Below are 17,315 nucleotides of genomic sequence, written 5' to 3'. Positions count from 1 at the left end.
ATGCACATTGCACACTATATAATGCATCATTGTGCGGTATTAAACCGTTACTTATCCATTCATCTAAGTACTTTCAATAACAGAGAATACTTTATAAAAGTATCCATCTACATATTCCAATTGTACAGTAACAGTATTTGATCAATGGTAGAATTCAAAGTAAAGTCGCAATAGGTCCGTGCGAATTTGAAAGAGAGGTATGTAGATATTTAGTGAGGGAGCTCGACGCTGTTAACGTAATGGACTTGTTTTATCGCACTGTATCGCACACCTGGCACACCTGTTGAATATGATTCTGTATTTCATATATTCTTTCGATTTACAGCGTTGAATTCATTCGTAATAATCTGAGTCGCATTCACTGTATCTTGCGGGATGTCGCGGATAAGAAGACTCTCCATACGCGGGATTCGTAATTTCGGCGACGAGAAGGAGGAATCTTCAATTCGATTTTCTCGCCCTATGACGCTTATTCTTGGCCCAAATGGCACCGGGAAAACGACTATTATCGAGGCTCTCAAATACGCCTGTTGCGGCGAATTTCCGCCTAATTCCGACCGTGGAAAATTCTTTATTCATGATCCACATTTAACAACCAGTACTACGGTATAATTTTTCTACTGTTATTACGTACTTACAGTCATTGTGATTTACCATTTATATTTTGTCATCCTTGTAACTCGTTTGACTGTATTAGAAATTTAAGAAACATTAATGTATTGCGATCTTTATTCACTCAGGTACGAGGTGTTGTAAAAGCAGAAATAGTCGAAGCCACAGGGAACATTTATACGATATGTAGAACAATCGAAGCTAGAAAGGCGAATGTACAAGTTATATTCAAAACTCTTTGCAATGCCCTCAGCAGAATGGATAAAGATACAAGAGAGGTGCGTATGTAGTAAAATATATTCGATACAATTTTGGAGGAAATGGTATTTTTCATACATTATTCTCGATTTCTGGGTGAACTTTTTTTATCCATTCGTACAGGTGGTATCGATAACCAACCGGTGTGCTAATGCCGATACAGAGCTCGGATTAATAATGGGCGTTTCCAAACCAATTTTGGATTATGTCATATTTTGCCACCAGGAAGATCTCAGTTGGCCATTTCAAGATGGTAAAAAACTGAAAGAGAAGTTCGATGAAATTTTTGATAGTGTCAAATATAACACAGCTCTCGAGAGCATTATGAAGCAGATTAAAGAGTTACAACAGAGGGTGCAAATGCTAAAAGAACAGAAACGAAGCTGCGAGGTAATCGTCAACGAAGTGGAAGAGGTCGAAAAGAAGCTCGAAGATTATAAAAAGCGATTGGAGACTACCAAAACAAAGATAGCAGACATTAACGCGGAATTGGAGCCTGTAGATCAAAAGATTAAAAGGATAGAACAAATGAACTCTGACTACAAAGATTTAATAGCTGAAGAAAGTAATGTTTCCTTGAGTATACATAAATAATGTTCTTCGCAATTAAAGCTTGTATACAAATGTGTCTACTTATTTTTGTTCCTGTTTAGAAAGAAAAAGAGCAGAATATGATATGTCCAAAGAGCAATTGAATAGATTGAAAGAAAATATACATGAAATCTTTGATGGAACGATGGCGGAATTGCTGGTCGAGATCGAATCGTATCATGAAAAATTATTGACAAAGACAGATGAAATCAGACAGGTATTCTATGCTTTTTATTGAAGCAATAAAGAAATTTTAAACATTGAATTCTGTTTCGTTTCTGAAATATCTAGTTCGAAACAAGATTAAGGGACATAACTAAGGAAGAATCGAAGATATCGAATATGTTAGCTGATGAAAGAGTAACCAGTGGTTCTTTGAAGCAACAAATTAAAGATCATGAAAGAAAAATTATTCTTCGTAATAAGATATTGAACGAGGCACTATCGACCTGGAATCTCAGGACCATGGATTCAGATGTTTCTGAAATAGGTTTGCATCTAATATCATATAAATAAGAATAGATATAAGTTCATAGACATTGTGCAATTAAAATATTTTCGATCCATCAGAAGTAAAAGCTCTTACTACAAGGCTGGAAGAGAAGATGCGCGAGTTAGAGCATAAAGTAGAAGATAACAGAATAAAACGAGAAGGCGAAGAGAGGGAACTGCAGACGGAAGTAGATATTTTGCGGGACGAATTTTCAAAGCTGCAGTCGGAGAAGAAACTTAAAGAAACTGAAGTAGCTGAAGTGAGGGATAAAATTAATGAGATAAAGATGGAGACCATCAAGGTTATATATTTATTTTGTGAAAAATCTAAAGGATTTATTTATGTGAGTATAATTTTACTTGCTTATTTACTTACTTCATTCGTAGGTTGCTGCAGGGGCGAATAAGTTAAGTTCCATTGAATCAAAACTTCAGGCAGTGAGAAATAAGGTCCAGCAATTGAGTGAAGCGATGGATGTAGAAACCGAAAAGAAAGAAGTTCAAATTAAAATTAAATTACGAAATGAAACAGAAGCACTTTTAAACGCAACTGACGAAGAAATAGCTTCATTGTTGAAACAAAGTTCGTTGCAGGCTGAATTAGAATTGCATAAATCTAACTTGATCTCTAAAGAAGAAGAAGTACAAAAATTGAAGCTTAAACACGAGGACACAATAATGAACTTATTGGATATCAAAGAACTAACTCGCATCAGATTAAAAAATAGTCTAGATGCAGTTCAGAAAGAATTGGTATTTAAAAGTACAATCGGCTGCATAGAAATAGTGTATCTGTTTTACTAATTTTATTACCGTCATTAATTTCAGACAAGCCAAATAGAATCTATTACTCGAGAGATTCAAACAGAAGAACATCGCAGTACTACATTGGAAACAACAATATCACACGTTGAGCGTGATTTGAAAAAGAAAAAGAGAGAAATAGAGTGTATGTTCGAAATTGATACGATACAGAATCCATCGTAATATTTGTAATTAACGAGAGATTTTTCCTGTTTAGCCGATAAAGCAAAAGTATCGTCAATTTGCAATTACAAAGACTTCGATGAAGCTTTGTTGTTACAATCGAAAAAAGTGAAAGATCTTGAGGACAAAAGGGGGGTGTATGCTCATCAAGATGCTGCTTATAAAGACTATATAAGGCAACTAAAAGAAACAGATCCCTGTTGCCCGTTATGTCACAGAGGCTTCGATACACACGAATCTGTTGCGAATTTATTAACGGAAATGAAAGCAGAAATGGATGGTCATCCGAGTCGCTTGAGGGAATGTGAAACAGAACTGAAGACGCAACGAGAGAAATATGATAAGATGTTGCAATTGAAGCCGGTAGCTGATAAAATAACGCAATCGGAAGAAATTGAATTGGACAAATTAACGTAAATTATAAGTAATTTTGCACCTTCATACATCCTTTCTGTTGCCAATTTTACAATAATTTGGGTAACTGTTCTTAGGAATGATTTAGTGAAGTCTAAAAACCAATTGGCAAAGTCACGAATGTCTATAGGGGAATTGAATGAAACTAAATCCAATCCTGAAAGTAAATTAACGATGTACAAGAACATTATAGAGGATATTATATTATGGGACAGATACATCAATGAAATCTCTGAACTTGAACAAAAGATTGATAATCTCCAAACTCGCATGAGCGGTGCAGGTATCCTAAAGAAATTATTTTTTTGCAGTTGAGGATAATATTCGTAATTACAATTTTCGTGGTCGTAGGAATTAAGGGAGAACATAGCCTCGAAGAAGCTCAAGCTCGAAGAGAAGAATTGAAGACGTTTTTAAAAGGTATCCGCATCGATATTGAAAATATACAGTCTAAGATAAATATTCAGAATGACAAAATGCATAATGCGCGGGAGGAACAGAATGCACTGCACGAGGAACAGCTGAAAATACGGTCAGACGCACAAAAATTAAAACAGTTGAGAGATAATCTAGACGAATTGTATTCAAAAGAAATTGCAGTTGGAAAGGTGGTAAAGGAGTTAAGGGAAAAGGCGATTACCGCAGAAGGCGAATTACAGTTAGGAATCGATAAATTAACGAAAAGGAAAGTGCGTACATGTATTTTATATAGTAAATTATCTAAGTCTCGCTAAATTCAGAATATAGAATTTGAAGTGTGATCGGTCTTTTGTTTAGAAACATAATTGGGAGCAACAGGAGACCGATAGAAAATCAGTAACGGAGGGAAGTAGACGCTTATCTGAGTTACAAAAAGTACAATGTGATGTTGATGCGTTTGTGCGCCGTAAAATCCCCGAGGCTTCGGAGCGTTCCGAGATGAAGATAAAGAATCATCAATGCTCAATCAATGAACTTATGCGTGAAAAGACCGATATCGAAGCTACGATAAGTAACTTGAAGGAAGAAATCGCTCGCCAAGAAGTGCGAAAGAGGGAATTGTCCGACAACGTTGGGTATCGAAAAACTCTTGAAACTACTAAAGACTTACAACAACAATGTTCAAATTTAAAAGAAAAGCTGAGCACAGTAAATTATGCCCAACTAATGGATGAATGGAAGAACTCTCAGAATCGACAGCAATTCTTGCTCCGTCAGGTGAATCATGCCAGTAGATTAAGTAATATGGTCATCGAAAAATTTGTGAAATAGAAATTTGAATGTGATGTACGTTCGTTTTTAGAAAAACGTAGCCATAGGTAACCAAGAAGAATTGGAAAGGATGGTGCAACAGTTTACTCTAGATTTAACTAAAGACGTGTACAGACAATCTCGCAAAAATTTCAAGCGCAAATGCATCGAATTCAAGGTAATGTGTTTCAAACGAATTATTTTACTACAGCTTATTCTTCACATTTGTGATATCGTGGTAATTTATGTCCAAATCAGGTAACTGAGGAAGTCATATTGAATTTAAAAGCTTATAGTAAAGTATTAGATGTTGCTATGATAAAATACCACGAAGAGCGTATGGCAACGATTAATACAATCATAGGGCAAATGTGGAAGTTTGTCTATACTGGATCAGATACAACGCGTATAGAAATTCGTACCAGCGCTACTGGTGGCGTAGGATCTGCAAGAAGAACGTATAACTATAAAGTAGTCCAAACAAAGCATGGCCATGAAATCGATATGAAAGGTCGCTGCAGTGCTGGTCAAAGAGTAATATTTATTTCATCAGAAAATGGTGCCACCGAGAACAATCAATTAAGTAATTCATGGACACCTTGTTCCAGGTTTTAGCGTCGATAATTATAAGACTCGCTTTAGCGGAAACCTTTTGCAAAGATTGCGGAATCCTCGCGCTGGATGAACCAACGACAAACTTGGATAAAGAGAATGCCCATAGTTTAGCAAAGGCATTGGCTACGTATGTCCTGTTTTCATTTAACGATCACGATCGTTGTCGTTGAAAATTTTCATGCCGCTTATTTATCTGTTAAAGGGTCGTGCAATTACGGTCACAAAATCAAAAGAGCTTTCAGTTAATCATAATTAGCCACGATGAAACGTTTTTGTTCAAACTGGCCAATCTAACTAACAATAGAGGCATTTATGAACTTTATCGTAAAAACAAGTATGTACTTATGCGAGAAATATGTTTATACGCATATTCTTTTACTTCTGTTGTATGATTGTACATAATTTATGTGTATTCTGTAGCGGATACACGGCAATTAAGCATTATTATATGGAGAATGGACATCCATTTGTGATGAACACTGTGAAAGAGGAAATATCATCCGAGGAAGAGGTGGATAAAAATTCAGGAAATCAACCAGATAAATTGCAACCGGAGGCGAGCTCGCATCAAAAGCCGTCTAATAAAAATACGCATCAAAAACCGTCTAACAAGAATACGCATCAAAAACCGTCTAACGAGAATACGCATCAAAAACCGTCTAACGAGAATACGCATAAAAAATCGTCTAACGAGAATACGCATAAAAAACCGTCTAACGAGAATACGCATCAAAAACCGTCTAACGAGAATACGCATCAAAAACCGTCTAACGAGAATACGTATCAAAAGCCGTCTAATGAGAGTACGTCTCAAAAGAGACGTATGTCCGATTCTGAGAACGAGGATTGTAGTGAAAATAGGTCAGAAAAAAGGAGATTTAATTTCGCGTGAGGAGGCCTTTATCATGTTAAAAGTCTTCACTTTCGAGATACGCAAAGTAGTCTTCTTGTGGGTTTCATTTCCACTGCGACTTGTTTAAAAGCAAGCATCTTTTATTTAATTACTCTCTACAGTTTTATACTTATATTACTATATTTGCAGTTGGGCTCTAAAACGAACATTTCAACTGTATGTGGAATTTACAAATTTCCGCAAACAAACAAAAAAGGTTTAATCTAACTAAAGCATTAAACATTGATTATTTCATAAAAATTTCGATGAATCGCTCTTTTGTGTTCCGCAGTTTAAAATTTTTATAAATGCCCTGTGTTTCTTCCAACATGTATGTAAAAATAAAAGTAAAGCTTTAAGAACGTTCTTTAAAGTCGTATTTCATAACTCGAGTACATACCTTTGTTCGTTAATAGATATATCTTTCAAATATTGCCGCCTTTTAATCGAAGATGTATATGTCGAGTATTGACTCGATCTCGACAATCGAGTTTTTATCGTACTCGGTCGATAAAGGTGGCGAAGAACAGGTGACGACATCGTTGTCATACTCGTGATTTCATAACACGCCATTTTCTTTGTGTGAAGTGCTGGTCCAGAAGAATTTCACTCACTATTTTCTACTCAATTCAAGGTAACGCGAGACACCATTAGTGTTTTATTACCCGTTCGAACACTGGTCGCGTCTCTCGACGGGCGTCACGTATGTTTCTTAAGATACTCGTCGAATCCTCCTAGTAAATCTTAATTGTCGCGATCGCGTGTTGACAGGTTTTCAAGCATCGCAGTTAAGCTGATTCTATTTTATCCCCGCACGATCGTATCTGTTATCGTCCCTTCGTACCTTTTTTTAATCACACTCTTGGCATGCACTATGCTTTCGCGATAATATCGCTCGAGCATCGTAGACGTTAACCGCCAAAATGCGTATTCGAAAGATCGTTTGCGCAATGATTTTTTTTAAGTAATGTACATACATTGTACATACGTCATTACAAGGGGAGTACTTTTCCTATTCAATGATTCACGAGAAAAGTCATGCATTCGTAGTGCCCCGATCGTCATTCCTCGTTTATATCGTCTCGCGGTGTGATTTTCCGTTCGAAGTTATTGCAATTTAACACCATACTTATTTCAAAGCGGAAATTATCTTACAACGGAATATTCGATTTGTCATTCTTATTTCGCAAGGTATCGCACTTTTTCTCCTTCTGCAGCGAAAGTCACGTATTGTATTTAGTTTGCCAGCATAATTCGTGCGGAATATATACCAACTTTATTATTTGAACTTTGTTGTTATCTTTCTTTAATGTATGCACATGTAGTATACAGAAGATAAATTGCAGAGGCTATCTGTGATTCATAGCTATACATTTTGGTATGCTCTATCTATTTTTCTTCTTTGCACGAAAATAATGAGCATTCTATAAACAGTGCGCCATGTAATGTTCATAAACAATATTTAATAGCTTCTCGCGCATATGACCTATTAACAAGATTTCTGAGAGATAAAAGTTCCTTTTATTTTTAGTTAGCAATGGCTTCTCGTAAGAAAGTATTGCTTAAGGTTATTATCCTTGGAGATTCGGGAGTTGGAAAAACATCGCTGATGAACCAATATGTGAACAAGAAGTTTAGCAATCAGTACAAAGCTACCATTGGAGCAGATTTTCTTACCAAAGAAGTTATGGTAGACGATAGGATAGTTACTATGCAGGTAAATATGCATTCATCTATAAAACCTGTAGCGGTAACAGTTCCGTTTCATTTTAACTAATTCCTACGTTGCTTTTCTCCGATTTCGGAGTAGATCTGGGATACAGCTGGCCAAGAAAGGTTTCAATCTCTAGGTGTTGCTTTCTACAGAGGCGCCGACTGCTGTGTACTCGTGTTCGACGTGTCTGCGCCAACTAGCTTTAAATCCTTAGACTCATGGAGGGATGAATTTTTGATCCAAGCTTCTCCCCGGGATCCAGACAACTTTCCGTTCGTTGTACTTGGGAACAAAGTTGATTTGGAATCCAAACCGGTAAGAGCGTTTCGAATATTTCAGACGCGAACGCGTTGGCACACCTTTTCGTCGAATATTATTCTACGCTCTTCTTATCCTCGCTTTTGCTGAGAATGTAATACGTTGCAGGCCTATAGTAAGAGAGCGCAGCAATGGTGTCAGTCTAAAAACAATATCCCGTACTTTGAAACCAGTGCTAAAGAGGCTATTAACGTTGAGCAAGCCTTCCAGACGATAGCGAAGAACGCTCTGACTCAGGAAAGCGAAGTGAGTTACATACAATCGCTTCGACGTATGTAGATTTTCCAGCATATCTCCATCTGGTTAATATTAACACGCTATTGTTCCAGGTGGAATTGTATAACGAATTCCCAGACCAAATTAAGTTAACCAACGACCAAAGAAACAATGGCAAGGGTGACTCTTGTGCCTGCTAGGTCTTGGAGAGATGATAACTTTGGACAAGCACATAGATGTACAGGTCAGATCGTACATTCGCGTACCTGCGCATTTCGAAAAAATACTACGTCGAGCTCGGAAGTCCCAAACGTGCGCCTCGGTCCCCTTAGGTTTCATTTAAGGTAATTCAATGTATGTACACCACTGGATAATTGCCGGCCGGAATTACACGGAGCAGCGAACGGCAACGCTGTGCGCGATAATTCGCGAAGCGACTCGGTTCGAATAGTACAATTAAAATATTTCACGCCGAGGTGCGCCCGTTTGGCTTTCTCGCGCAAGTGACTATGTTGTATTTTATATCGTGTGTTTGTGCTATAACTTGACTCTCCAATGGTTGGCCTTTGGCTGGTCGAGCAATGCGTTCAACACATTATTTCTGAACATTGTAATGCTCTCTTAGTGGGTACGGCGAACAGTATCGAACTGCCCTTTTCAATTGCATCTTTACGACTCGTCGTTGACGTCCTTCGTCGTGGAGTGATACTATGTTGTTTCCGAACCACATAGGCGTAACTGGTTATGTGAGGAGGAATATTCACCGGGTCGGGAACACACCTAGCGTAACAATTAGATCATCGCAAAAGAGTTTGCTCATGATTCATTAAGTACAATCGCATTTACGGAGGAGCTCTAGAAATAAATTAAGATTTGTGGGTAGACACGTTTGGCCATCCCTCGGATGCTGTTTCCTCGTCGAATGAAATTGAAATTCTTTCACGGTTCGATGTGATCGATAATAGTAAGAGATAATTTTACGGAATGAGATTTTTGTCAAATTCATAGTATGTACATTTATTCAACTACCTCTGAGTTTCTCTATCAATTCGAACCTTGCCGATCGTCATATCGCCGGAGATCTACCTGGCTTTCAAAAACCGTCTACATCGATCGCATACGTTTGGAAAACGGTGAATTCGTTTCTCGTGTTTCTATTATCAAAAGGCTAGTGTTGCTCTCGATGCGCCCACAATACTTGCGTGTTAGTATTTCCACGTATCCTTAAATTCCTCCTAGAAGTAAGAGTCGCGAGCCGCGCTGCATAGCTTTCCGAACGTTTCAGTTCTAGATGATAGATCGGAATACAATTAACGTCGACAGAAGATTGTTCAGAAAGACGTTCTTGTATTACACATATCATGCAATGTAGAGAGACTATTTTTAAAAGATATACATGTTTGTCGATTTGCTTTAGCACGACGGCATGTAATTAAACGGCAATTGTTAATTTTGCCCGAGAAGGTAATTCGAAATTTCTAATAGTTTGATTTTTCTACTTTGATTTTTATATATATCCTTGCACTGTGAAGGAAATAATATTATTAAATTGGTATGGAAATTATGCGACGCGGCGCTGACGATTACGTTCACATTTAAAATTATAATTTTAGATCTAAGCTACGATCTTGAAAAGTGTAGAGCAAAACAATTACGTGAGCTGAATTGATACATACATACCTATAAGATTTCTTATGAAAATGGTTAGCATGTGTAACATATGCGTACACGCATGATCGCGCAGAGCCTTCGACGCTGTAACGTGCGTTTATCATATATGTACGCGTATATACGTAAATATTGTATATGTATATAAATGATAATCATGATGATTATAGTTATAATTATTAATATAATTTTATCAAAATATGTTAACGATAGATACTATAAATATTATCATTATCGCTGCTGCTGTCGCCGCCGCTGCTATAAAACTACTATTGCTACTCTTAGGTTTAAGTGAACTAAAACAAAAAAAAAATAACAAGGTGAAATACATTTATTGCAGACAAATGACGAGGTGGTCGAATTAATTCGCAGATGTGCCCGTGTCACGGATAATTATCGCCTGACCTGAAAACGAAAAAAAAAATATATACAAGACCATCATTAATCCCCTATTGTGGTTCGATGTCTATATTGTTAACGAGATGAGTGTCTGTTAAGATAGCTAGTAAATATAGCAACCCTGTACGAAGTAGCGTGTAAGATTTAAAAATATAACTGAATACCACCAATTTAGCAAATGTGAAAGATAATAGAACACTAGCTCTTTTCAAGTAAAAAGGTAGCCCGCAAATGCAAGCATAGCTTTTATTCGAGAGTTTCGATGTGTTGTTACGTTCCAAACCGATGTAAATTTGAACATTTACTCTTGTACGAATGTGAGAAGAAGTATTCGTTTTTACACGAAGCAACTTTACCGCCTTTTTTAAACTGACTACATATTTATTTCAATGGAATCTAAACAAGATATATGATAAACGTATGTGTACACACATATGAGTATACTATGTGAATGTTGAACTAAGGGTATCTACGAGTAGATTATAAAATGCGTATAGAATATTTTATATTAATGTCATGTATGATATCACGGCCTTTGTTAAGTTTTAAACAAATTTTTACGATTGACAAATACACGCGCTCGCGCACTACACATACATACACCTTTATAGAGAATAAATTACGTTCGATTACAGATAATATATAAAACGAATTAGAGACATTTCTATAATTGGTAATTATGAAGAAAAAAGTCTTTTGTTTTTCTGTTGTTCAAATACAGTAGGAATTTGCATAATCAGGCATATTAAAAATCTCGGAATTAGTACATGTGCGGCAAAGTAGGTGTATCGGGAACATATAAATTCTAGGGCATGCAAAAATCTTCGAACTGATTAAAGGCGGAGTTTCTCTACTTCATATTCACAGTTATTTTAAAGGACACTTAAATTTATGGATAAATTTGATGAAAAGCACCACTTAAGATGAAATTGATTTATCCGCGATATATATATATTTCAGTAACTAATTTGGACCATCTTTAATGAGTTTAATTTGTTTCGTAAATTAAATATGTAAATACATAGTAGCTTAGTGCATTTACAGTGTACACGATGTAACATGTATGTTCCCCAATACAGTTTGTTTTAAATTATTGTTTCTTTACCTTAGTTTCTCTGTTCTATCATAAAATACTTTTCAACATGAAAATCATGCGAATAATAGCTCAATTTATTCTATCCTCATTCAGCTTCCATTGAATACTATACATATGTTATACATACAAAGCCACATATGCTCCCGATGAATCTATATAATATACGTATACAGTATGCAGGGTGAGTCTTGCATTAATAGTTTAATTATCTTCATTGTTTTTTAAGCCAACAAAATATTGCAGACTGTGGATGGTCTGAGTACACATAAGCAATCATTTCGCATTAACATTAATAGCTCCTGTGTTTAGGTAATAAGAAGCTTTATTTTAAACTACTGACCAGGGGCGGATTTGGGTAGAGGCTAAGGGGGTACACACGTCACGTGACCTGGCCGATTCGGCAGGTCGGTATTACAGCATTTTTTTCTGCACAGAAATGGTAATACCGATAGATCGACGATTACCCGGTGAACGCGAGAGGGAGCTGTTTGCTATTTCTGTATTCTATTCTGAATAAGAAATTCTCAGCTGTTCCGTTATACTTATAAAAATTTAAACGGAAAGTCGGCTGGTACTGTAAACGTAGAAAATTCATTGTACATTTTAATTACTTGAAATGTGCTTATGCTACAATATTCTACGTTAGTAGTAAGAAATTCTAAGTGAAAAGGGAAAATAGATGAGGGAATGTCCCCAGAAAATGAAATTTGTTAGGTTAGACATTTTTTTATTAGCAAAGCACCGAAACAGAACACGAAATACACTTATTACACGTCCTCTGCAGAAAGCAGTTATCAACAAACATTATATATACAAAATTGTATTGAATGTTGAATTGGGCTAGTGAAAATGCGCAGACTGGATACGCGTGATTATTATGTGGTCGGCTCCTCGAAGTGACAGAAAATATAACCTAAATATATGCTATATGACAGCAAATGTTTAGTGGCTATTTCAGCTTCAAAGGCATCGCCTTAAAGTTGCAAATAAGAGGCGCAGGCCTTTCAAGAGGCGCTCCAAAATTCTGCGTCTCTTCGTTAAACAGTCACTGTCTCGAAACATCTGCGCCACTTCTCGCTCTTTAATTTTATCTCCGGAGACATTACTTAGTGCCACCTCTTTCGACGGCATGTTCTCCTGTTACAAAGCCCAATTTTGTGCATTCTGAAAATTTTTGCCAGATTTTGGCCCAGGTATCAGGAGAACATGAAGCGAAAAGAGGTATTCTGAATTACAGCTTCGAAGGCATCCTCGATTCTCTCTCCGAAGACGTTACTTAGTGCCACCTCTTTCGACGGCATGTTCTCCTGTTACAAAGCCCAATTTTGTGCATTCTGAAAATTTTTGCCAGATTTTGGCCCAGGTATCAGGAGAACATGAAGCGAAAAGAGGTATTCTGAATTTCAGCTTCGAAGGCATCCTCGATTCTCTCTCCGAAGACGTTACTTAGTGCCACCTCTTTCGACGGCATGTTCTCCTGTTACAAAGCCCAATTTTGTGCATTCTGAAAATTTTTGCCAGATTTTGGCCCAGGTATCAGGAGAACATGAAGCGAAAAGAGGTATTCTGAATTACAGCTTCGAAGGCATCCTCGATTCTCTCTCCGAAGACGTTACTTAGTGCCACCTCTTTCGACGGCATGTTCTCCTGTTACAAAGCCCAATTTTGTGCATTCTGAAAATTTTTGCCAGATTTTGGCCCAGGTATCAGGAGAACATGAAGCGAAAAGAGGTATTCTGAATTTCAGCTTCGAAGGCATCCTCGATTCTCTCTCCGAAGACGTTACTTAGTGCCACCTCTTTCGACGGCATGTTCTCCTGTTACAAAGCCCAATTTTGTGCATTCTGAAAATTTTTGCCAGATTTTGGCCCCGGTATCAGGAGAACATGAAGCGAAAAGAGGTATTCTGAATTTCAGCTTCGAAGGCATCCTCGATTCTCTCTCCGAAGACGTTACTTAGTGTCACCTCTTTCGACATCATGTTCTCCTGTTACAAAGCCCAATTTTGCGCATTCTGAAAATTTTTGCCAGATTTTGGCCCCGGTATCAGGAGAACATGAAGCGAAAAGAGGTATTCTGAATTTCAGCTTCGAAGGCATCCTCGATTCTCTCTCCGAAGACGTTACTTAGTGCCACCTCTTTCGACATCATGTTCTCCTGTTACAAAGCCCAATTTTGCGCATTCTGAAAATTTTTGCCAGATTTTGGCCCAGGTATCAGGAGAACATGAAGCGAAAAGAGGTATTCTGAATTTCAGCTTCGAAGGCATCGCCTTAAAGTAGCGAACAAGAGCTACGCCTTTCATGGGCCTTTAAACAGTTCTCGGTTAATGTGATGCTTTTGAAAGACTCGAAGCTTGTAATTTCTGAATAGTATTCCATGGGCACTAGTTGCAAAATTTTCTTCAATATCGACTTATTAACAAAGGAAATCTATGGTATTCTTAAGGAAATACCATAGATATTTGAAATTTGGATAGGAATATGTAAAAGGTATTTCTGAATAATAATACAATTTGTTTCAAGTTTCTTTCATTTTATTTGCATAAAAGGCCTTTACAGTGTTACAATAAAGTATAAGGTATATAAAGTCACTATTTTCTTGTGATTACTATCAAGGTTTCCATCATTCCGTCGAAATATTCCGAAGTTAAAACCTGTAAGAAGAAAAATATTTTTAGTAACTTGACTTGTCTATAATTGAAAATGGGAGAAACGTTACAACATTTTGTCACGTATGAAAATATATTAGTAAAGGGAATAATTTTATTATGCAACATGTTTATTGAAATTAGTCGTTTTAGATTTTATATGTTTCCGGTAAGATTTAATATTAATTCCTACCACTCGTAGCACTGTAATCTTATTTTAGAATCAGTCAGTAACGTTGGGTGCGACACGAGCAGCGGCCAATTCAGTAACTACCTACTCTGAAATCTGTTGAAATGCTGTGCGTGTGTGCGTGCTTGTACATGTGTGACATGTTTAGAGTTTAGAGTGTGCCGATGCGATGTAACTAATCTCACATACTGTAACTAGAGCGATTATTAATCTTGGATATTTCTGCTTTACAGGTAAGGAATTTTTACATAAAAGACGTTAAACCGGCTGCATTTTCGACTGTTCATTGATACGAAATTTGCACAAGATACTGCTTCAGCCGAATTACCCAGTTACACTTGTAACATTTCATTGTATTGCATTTCACTTATTTGAATAAATTGCAGCTAAGTGGTAAAAGAGTTTTTTTATTTAACGAGCACTACTTACTCCTTCCTATTCCAAATCACATATAAAAGACATGCTAAAAAGAACACCTAAAAAGATCCTTCCACGCAGAGTGGTTTTAAAAATCTTCGCATTAAAGCACTACTTTAAATATGCCATTCACTACTCTCACACTCTATCGACTTTCGTTCAAGGCTTCTACTTCTCTTCAGAGACATTACTTTGCGCTACCTCTTTCCACGTCATGTTATCCTGATACAAAGCCCAATTTTGTGCATTCTGAAAATTTTTGCCAGATTTTGGCCCAGGTATCAGGAGAACATGAAGCGAAAAGAGGTATTCTGAATTTCAGCTTCGAAGGCATCCTCGATTCTCTCTCCGAAGACGTTACTTAGTGCCACCTCTTTCGACATCATGTTCTCCTGTTACAAAGCCCAATTTTGTGCATTCTGAAAATTTTTGCCAGATTTTGGCCCAGGTATCAGGAGAACATGAAGCGAAAAGAGGTATTCTGAATTACAGCTTCGAAGGCATCCTCGATTCTCTCTCCGAAGACGTTACTTAGTGCCACCTCTTTCGACGGCATGTTCTCCTGTTACAAAGCCCAATTTTGTGCATTCTGAAAATTTTTGCCAGATTTTGGCCCAGGTATCAGGAGAACATGAAGCGAAAAGAGGTATTCTGAATTACAGCTTCGAAGGCATCCTCGATTCTCTCTCCGAAGACGTTACTTAGTGCCACCTCTTTCGACGGCATGTTCTCCTGTTACAAAGCCCAATTTTGTGCATTCTGAAAATTTTTGCCAGATTTTGGCCCAGGTATCAGGAGAACATGAAGCGAAAAGAGGTATTCTGAATTTCAGCTTCGAAGGCATCCTCGATTCTCTCTCCGAAGACGTTACTTAGTGCCACCTCTTTCGACGGCATGTTCTCCTGTTACAAAGCCCAATTTTGTGCATTCTGAAAATTTTTGCCAGATTTTGGCCCCGGTATCAGGAGAACATGAAGCGAAAAGAGGTATTCTGAATTTCAGCTTCGAAGGCATCCTCGATTCTCTCTCCGAAGACGTTACTTAGTGCCACCTCTTTCGACATCATGTTCTCCTGTTACAAAGCCCAATTTTGTGCATTCTGAAAATTTTTGCCAGATTTTGGCCCAGGTATCAGGAGAACATGAAGCGAAAAGAGGTATTCTGAATTTCAGCTGCGAAGGCATCCTCGATTCTCTCTCCGGAGACATTACTTTGTGCCACCTCTTTCGACGTCATGTTCTCCTAGTACATAGCCCAATTTTGCGCATTCTGAAAATTTTTGCCAGATTTTGGCCCAGGTATCAGGAGAACATGAAGCGAAAAGAGGTATTCTGAATTTCAGCTTCGAAGGCATCCTCGATTCTCTCTCCGGAGACATTACTTTGTGCCATCTCTTTCGACGGCATGTTCTCCTGTTACAAAGCCCAATTTTGTGCATTCTGAAAATTTTTGCCAGATTTTTGCCCAGGTATCAGGAGAACATGAAGCGAAAAGAGGTATTCTGAATTTCAGCTTCGAAGGCATCCTCGATTCTCTCTCCGAAGACGTTACTTAGTGCCACCTCTTTCGACGGCATGTTCTCCTGTTACAAAGCCCAATTTTCGCCAGATTTTGGCCCAGGTATCAGGAGAACATGAAGTGGAAAGAGGTATTCTGAATTTCAGCTTCGAAGGCATCGCCTTAAAGTTGCAAATAAGAGGCGCAGGCCTTTCAAGAGGCGTTCGAAAATTCTGCGTCTCTTCGTTAAACAGTCACTGTCTCGAAACATCTACGCCAGTTCTCGCTCTTTGATTTGCTCTCCGGAGACGTTACTGGATGAAAATAGTCTTGGAAAAATGTAACAATAAATAAAAAAAATTTAAAGTCTTCCTATATCTACCGCGAATTACTTTTTTATTCCTGTTATTTTAAAAATAAATATAATATTGAAGTGAGATTATTTCCAATATTATTCCTTTCATTCATTTTTATATAATATCATTCAGTATAGTATGTCCTCCTCTGTACTTGGTTACAATAGCATGTCCAACTTCCAAGCATTATTGTCGAGTTATTATTATAATTTTGCAGATTTTAACTTATACTACTAATTACATACTTTCAGTGATACCTATATTACAATAATGCAAAAAGTATTTATGTAATTATAAAGTACCATTGAATGTTTGAACCTGTTTTTCTCAAAAACGCTAAAAGTGGACATACAATATGTGTGCACTAATTGTAAGCCATCGATGTACATAGGAAATTTTTTTTTAATGTAGGTTAGTCCGTTGTTGTTCTAATTGCCTGAATTACTATGACATAAATACGACAGCGATTTCAAGTGATGTATATGTAACGATAAAAGCGTTAATTTAGTAAATGTATACAATTCCCAGCAGTTCCTAAGTCAATGTATGCCTAAAATGAATATAACCTAACCTACAATCGTCCGAAAATGCATACATTGACTCCATCATGCTTTTATTGTGGCTCGTATATCCAGCTATCGCTTCAGTTTTGCTATGAATCCACGTTGGCAGTCCTCCCGAGTAGGCGCCATCTCGTATCTAC

The 17,315-nt window shown here is 37.3% G+C and overlaps 2 protein-coding genes across 3 annotated transcripts; both read left to right on the top strand.

The window, feature by feature from the left end:
• The first annotated feature begins 59 nt into the window (after nucleotides 1-59).
• On the top strand, nucleotides 60-6,457 carry Rad50 (DNA repair protein rad50). The gene is made up of 18 exons (XM_076826159.1): nucleotides 60-197; nucleotides 326-606; nucleotides 741-890; nucleotides 994-1,435; nucleotides 1,524-1,678; nucleotides 1,753-1,951; nucleotides 2,032-2,255; nucleotides 2,341-2,706; nucleotides 2,782-2,902; nucleotides 2,975-3,353; nucleotides 3,432-3,637; nucleotides 3,706-4,043; nucleotides 4,132-4,551; nucleotides 4,637-4,762; nucleotides 4,843-5,118; nucleotides 5,193-5,326; nucleotides 5,402-5,533; nucleotides 5,620-6,457. The coding sequence occupies exons 2-18, from the start codon at nucleotides 376-378 to the stop codon at nucleotides 6,089-6,091; spliced, it is 4,371 nt and encodes a 1,456-aa protein (XP_076682274.1). The 5' UTR covers nucleotides 60-197; nucleotides 326-375; the 3' UTR covers nucleotides 6,092-6,457.
• A 129-nt stretch (nucleotides 6,458-6,586) lies between these two features.
• Rab7 (RAS oncogene family member Rab7) lies at nucleotides 6,587-11,499 on the top strand. 2 transcript variants are annotated; one of them, XM_076826188.1, is made up of 5 exons: nucleotides 6,587-6,725; nucleotides 7,623-7,808; nucleotides 7,902-8,120; nucleotides 8,232-8,369; nucleotides 8,453-11,499. In XM_076826188.1, the coding sequence occupies exons 2-5, from the start codon at nucleotides 7,629-7,631 to the stop codon at nucleotides 8,537-8,539; spliced, it is 624 nt and encodes a 207-aa protein (XP_076682303.1). In that variant the 5' UTR covers nucleotides 6,587-6,725; nucleotides 7,623-7,628; the 3' UTR covers nucleotides 8,540-11,499. The 2 variants fall into 2 exon arrangements, with proteins under 2 accessions (XP_076682303.1, XP_076682304.1); XM_076826189.1 differs by lacking the exon at nucleotides 6,587-6,725 and adding an exon at nucleotides 7,144-7,282.
• Nucleotides 11,500-17,315: the final 5,816 nt, after the last annotated feature.

This window comes from Andrena cerasifolii, chromosome 14 (genome assembly GCF_050908995.1).
Source record: "Andrena cerasifolii isolate SP2316 chromosome 14, iyAndCera1_principal, whole genome shotgun sequence".
NCBI classification, from domain to species: Eukaryota; Metazoa; Arthropoda; class Insecta; order Hymenoptera; family Andrenidae; genus Andrena; species Andrena cerasifolii.
The sequence above is the reverse complement of the archived record's forward strand: the minus strand, read 5'-3'. Positions and strand labels throughout refer to the sequence as shown.

Coding starts and splice junctions, on each gene's coding strand:
- Rad50 (XM_076826159.1), top strand. CDS start 376: ATGTCGCGGATAAGAAGACTCTCCATACGCGGGATTCGTAATTTCGGC. Junction 1,436..1,523: donor AGATTTAATAGCTGAAGAAA/GTAATGTTTCCT, acceptor GTTCCTGTTTAG/AAAGAAAAAGAGCAGAATAT. Junction 3,354..3,431: donor ATTGAATTGGACAAATTAAC/GTAAATTATAAG, acceptor AACTGTTCTTAG/GAATGATTTAGTGAAGTCTA.
- Rab7 (XM_076826188.1), top strand. CDS start 7,629: ATGGCTTCTCGTAAGAAAGTATTGCTTAAGGTTATTATCCTTGGAGAT. Junction 8,121..8,231: donor TTGATTTGGAATCCAAACCG/GTAAGAGCGTTT, acceptor AATACGTTGCAG/GCCTATAGTAAGAGAGCGCA. Junction 8,370..8,452: donor CTCTGACTCAGGAAAGCGAA/GTGAGTTACATA, acceptor CTATTGTTCCAG/GTGGAATTGTATAACGAATT.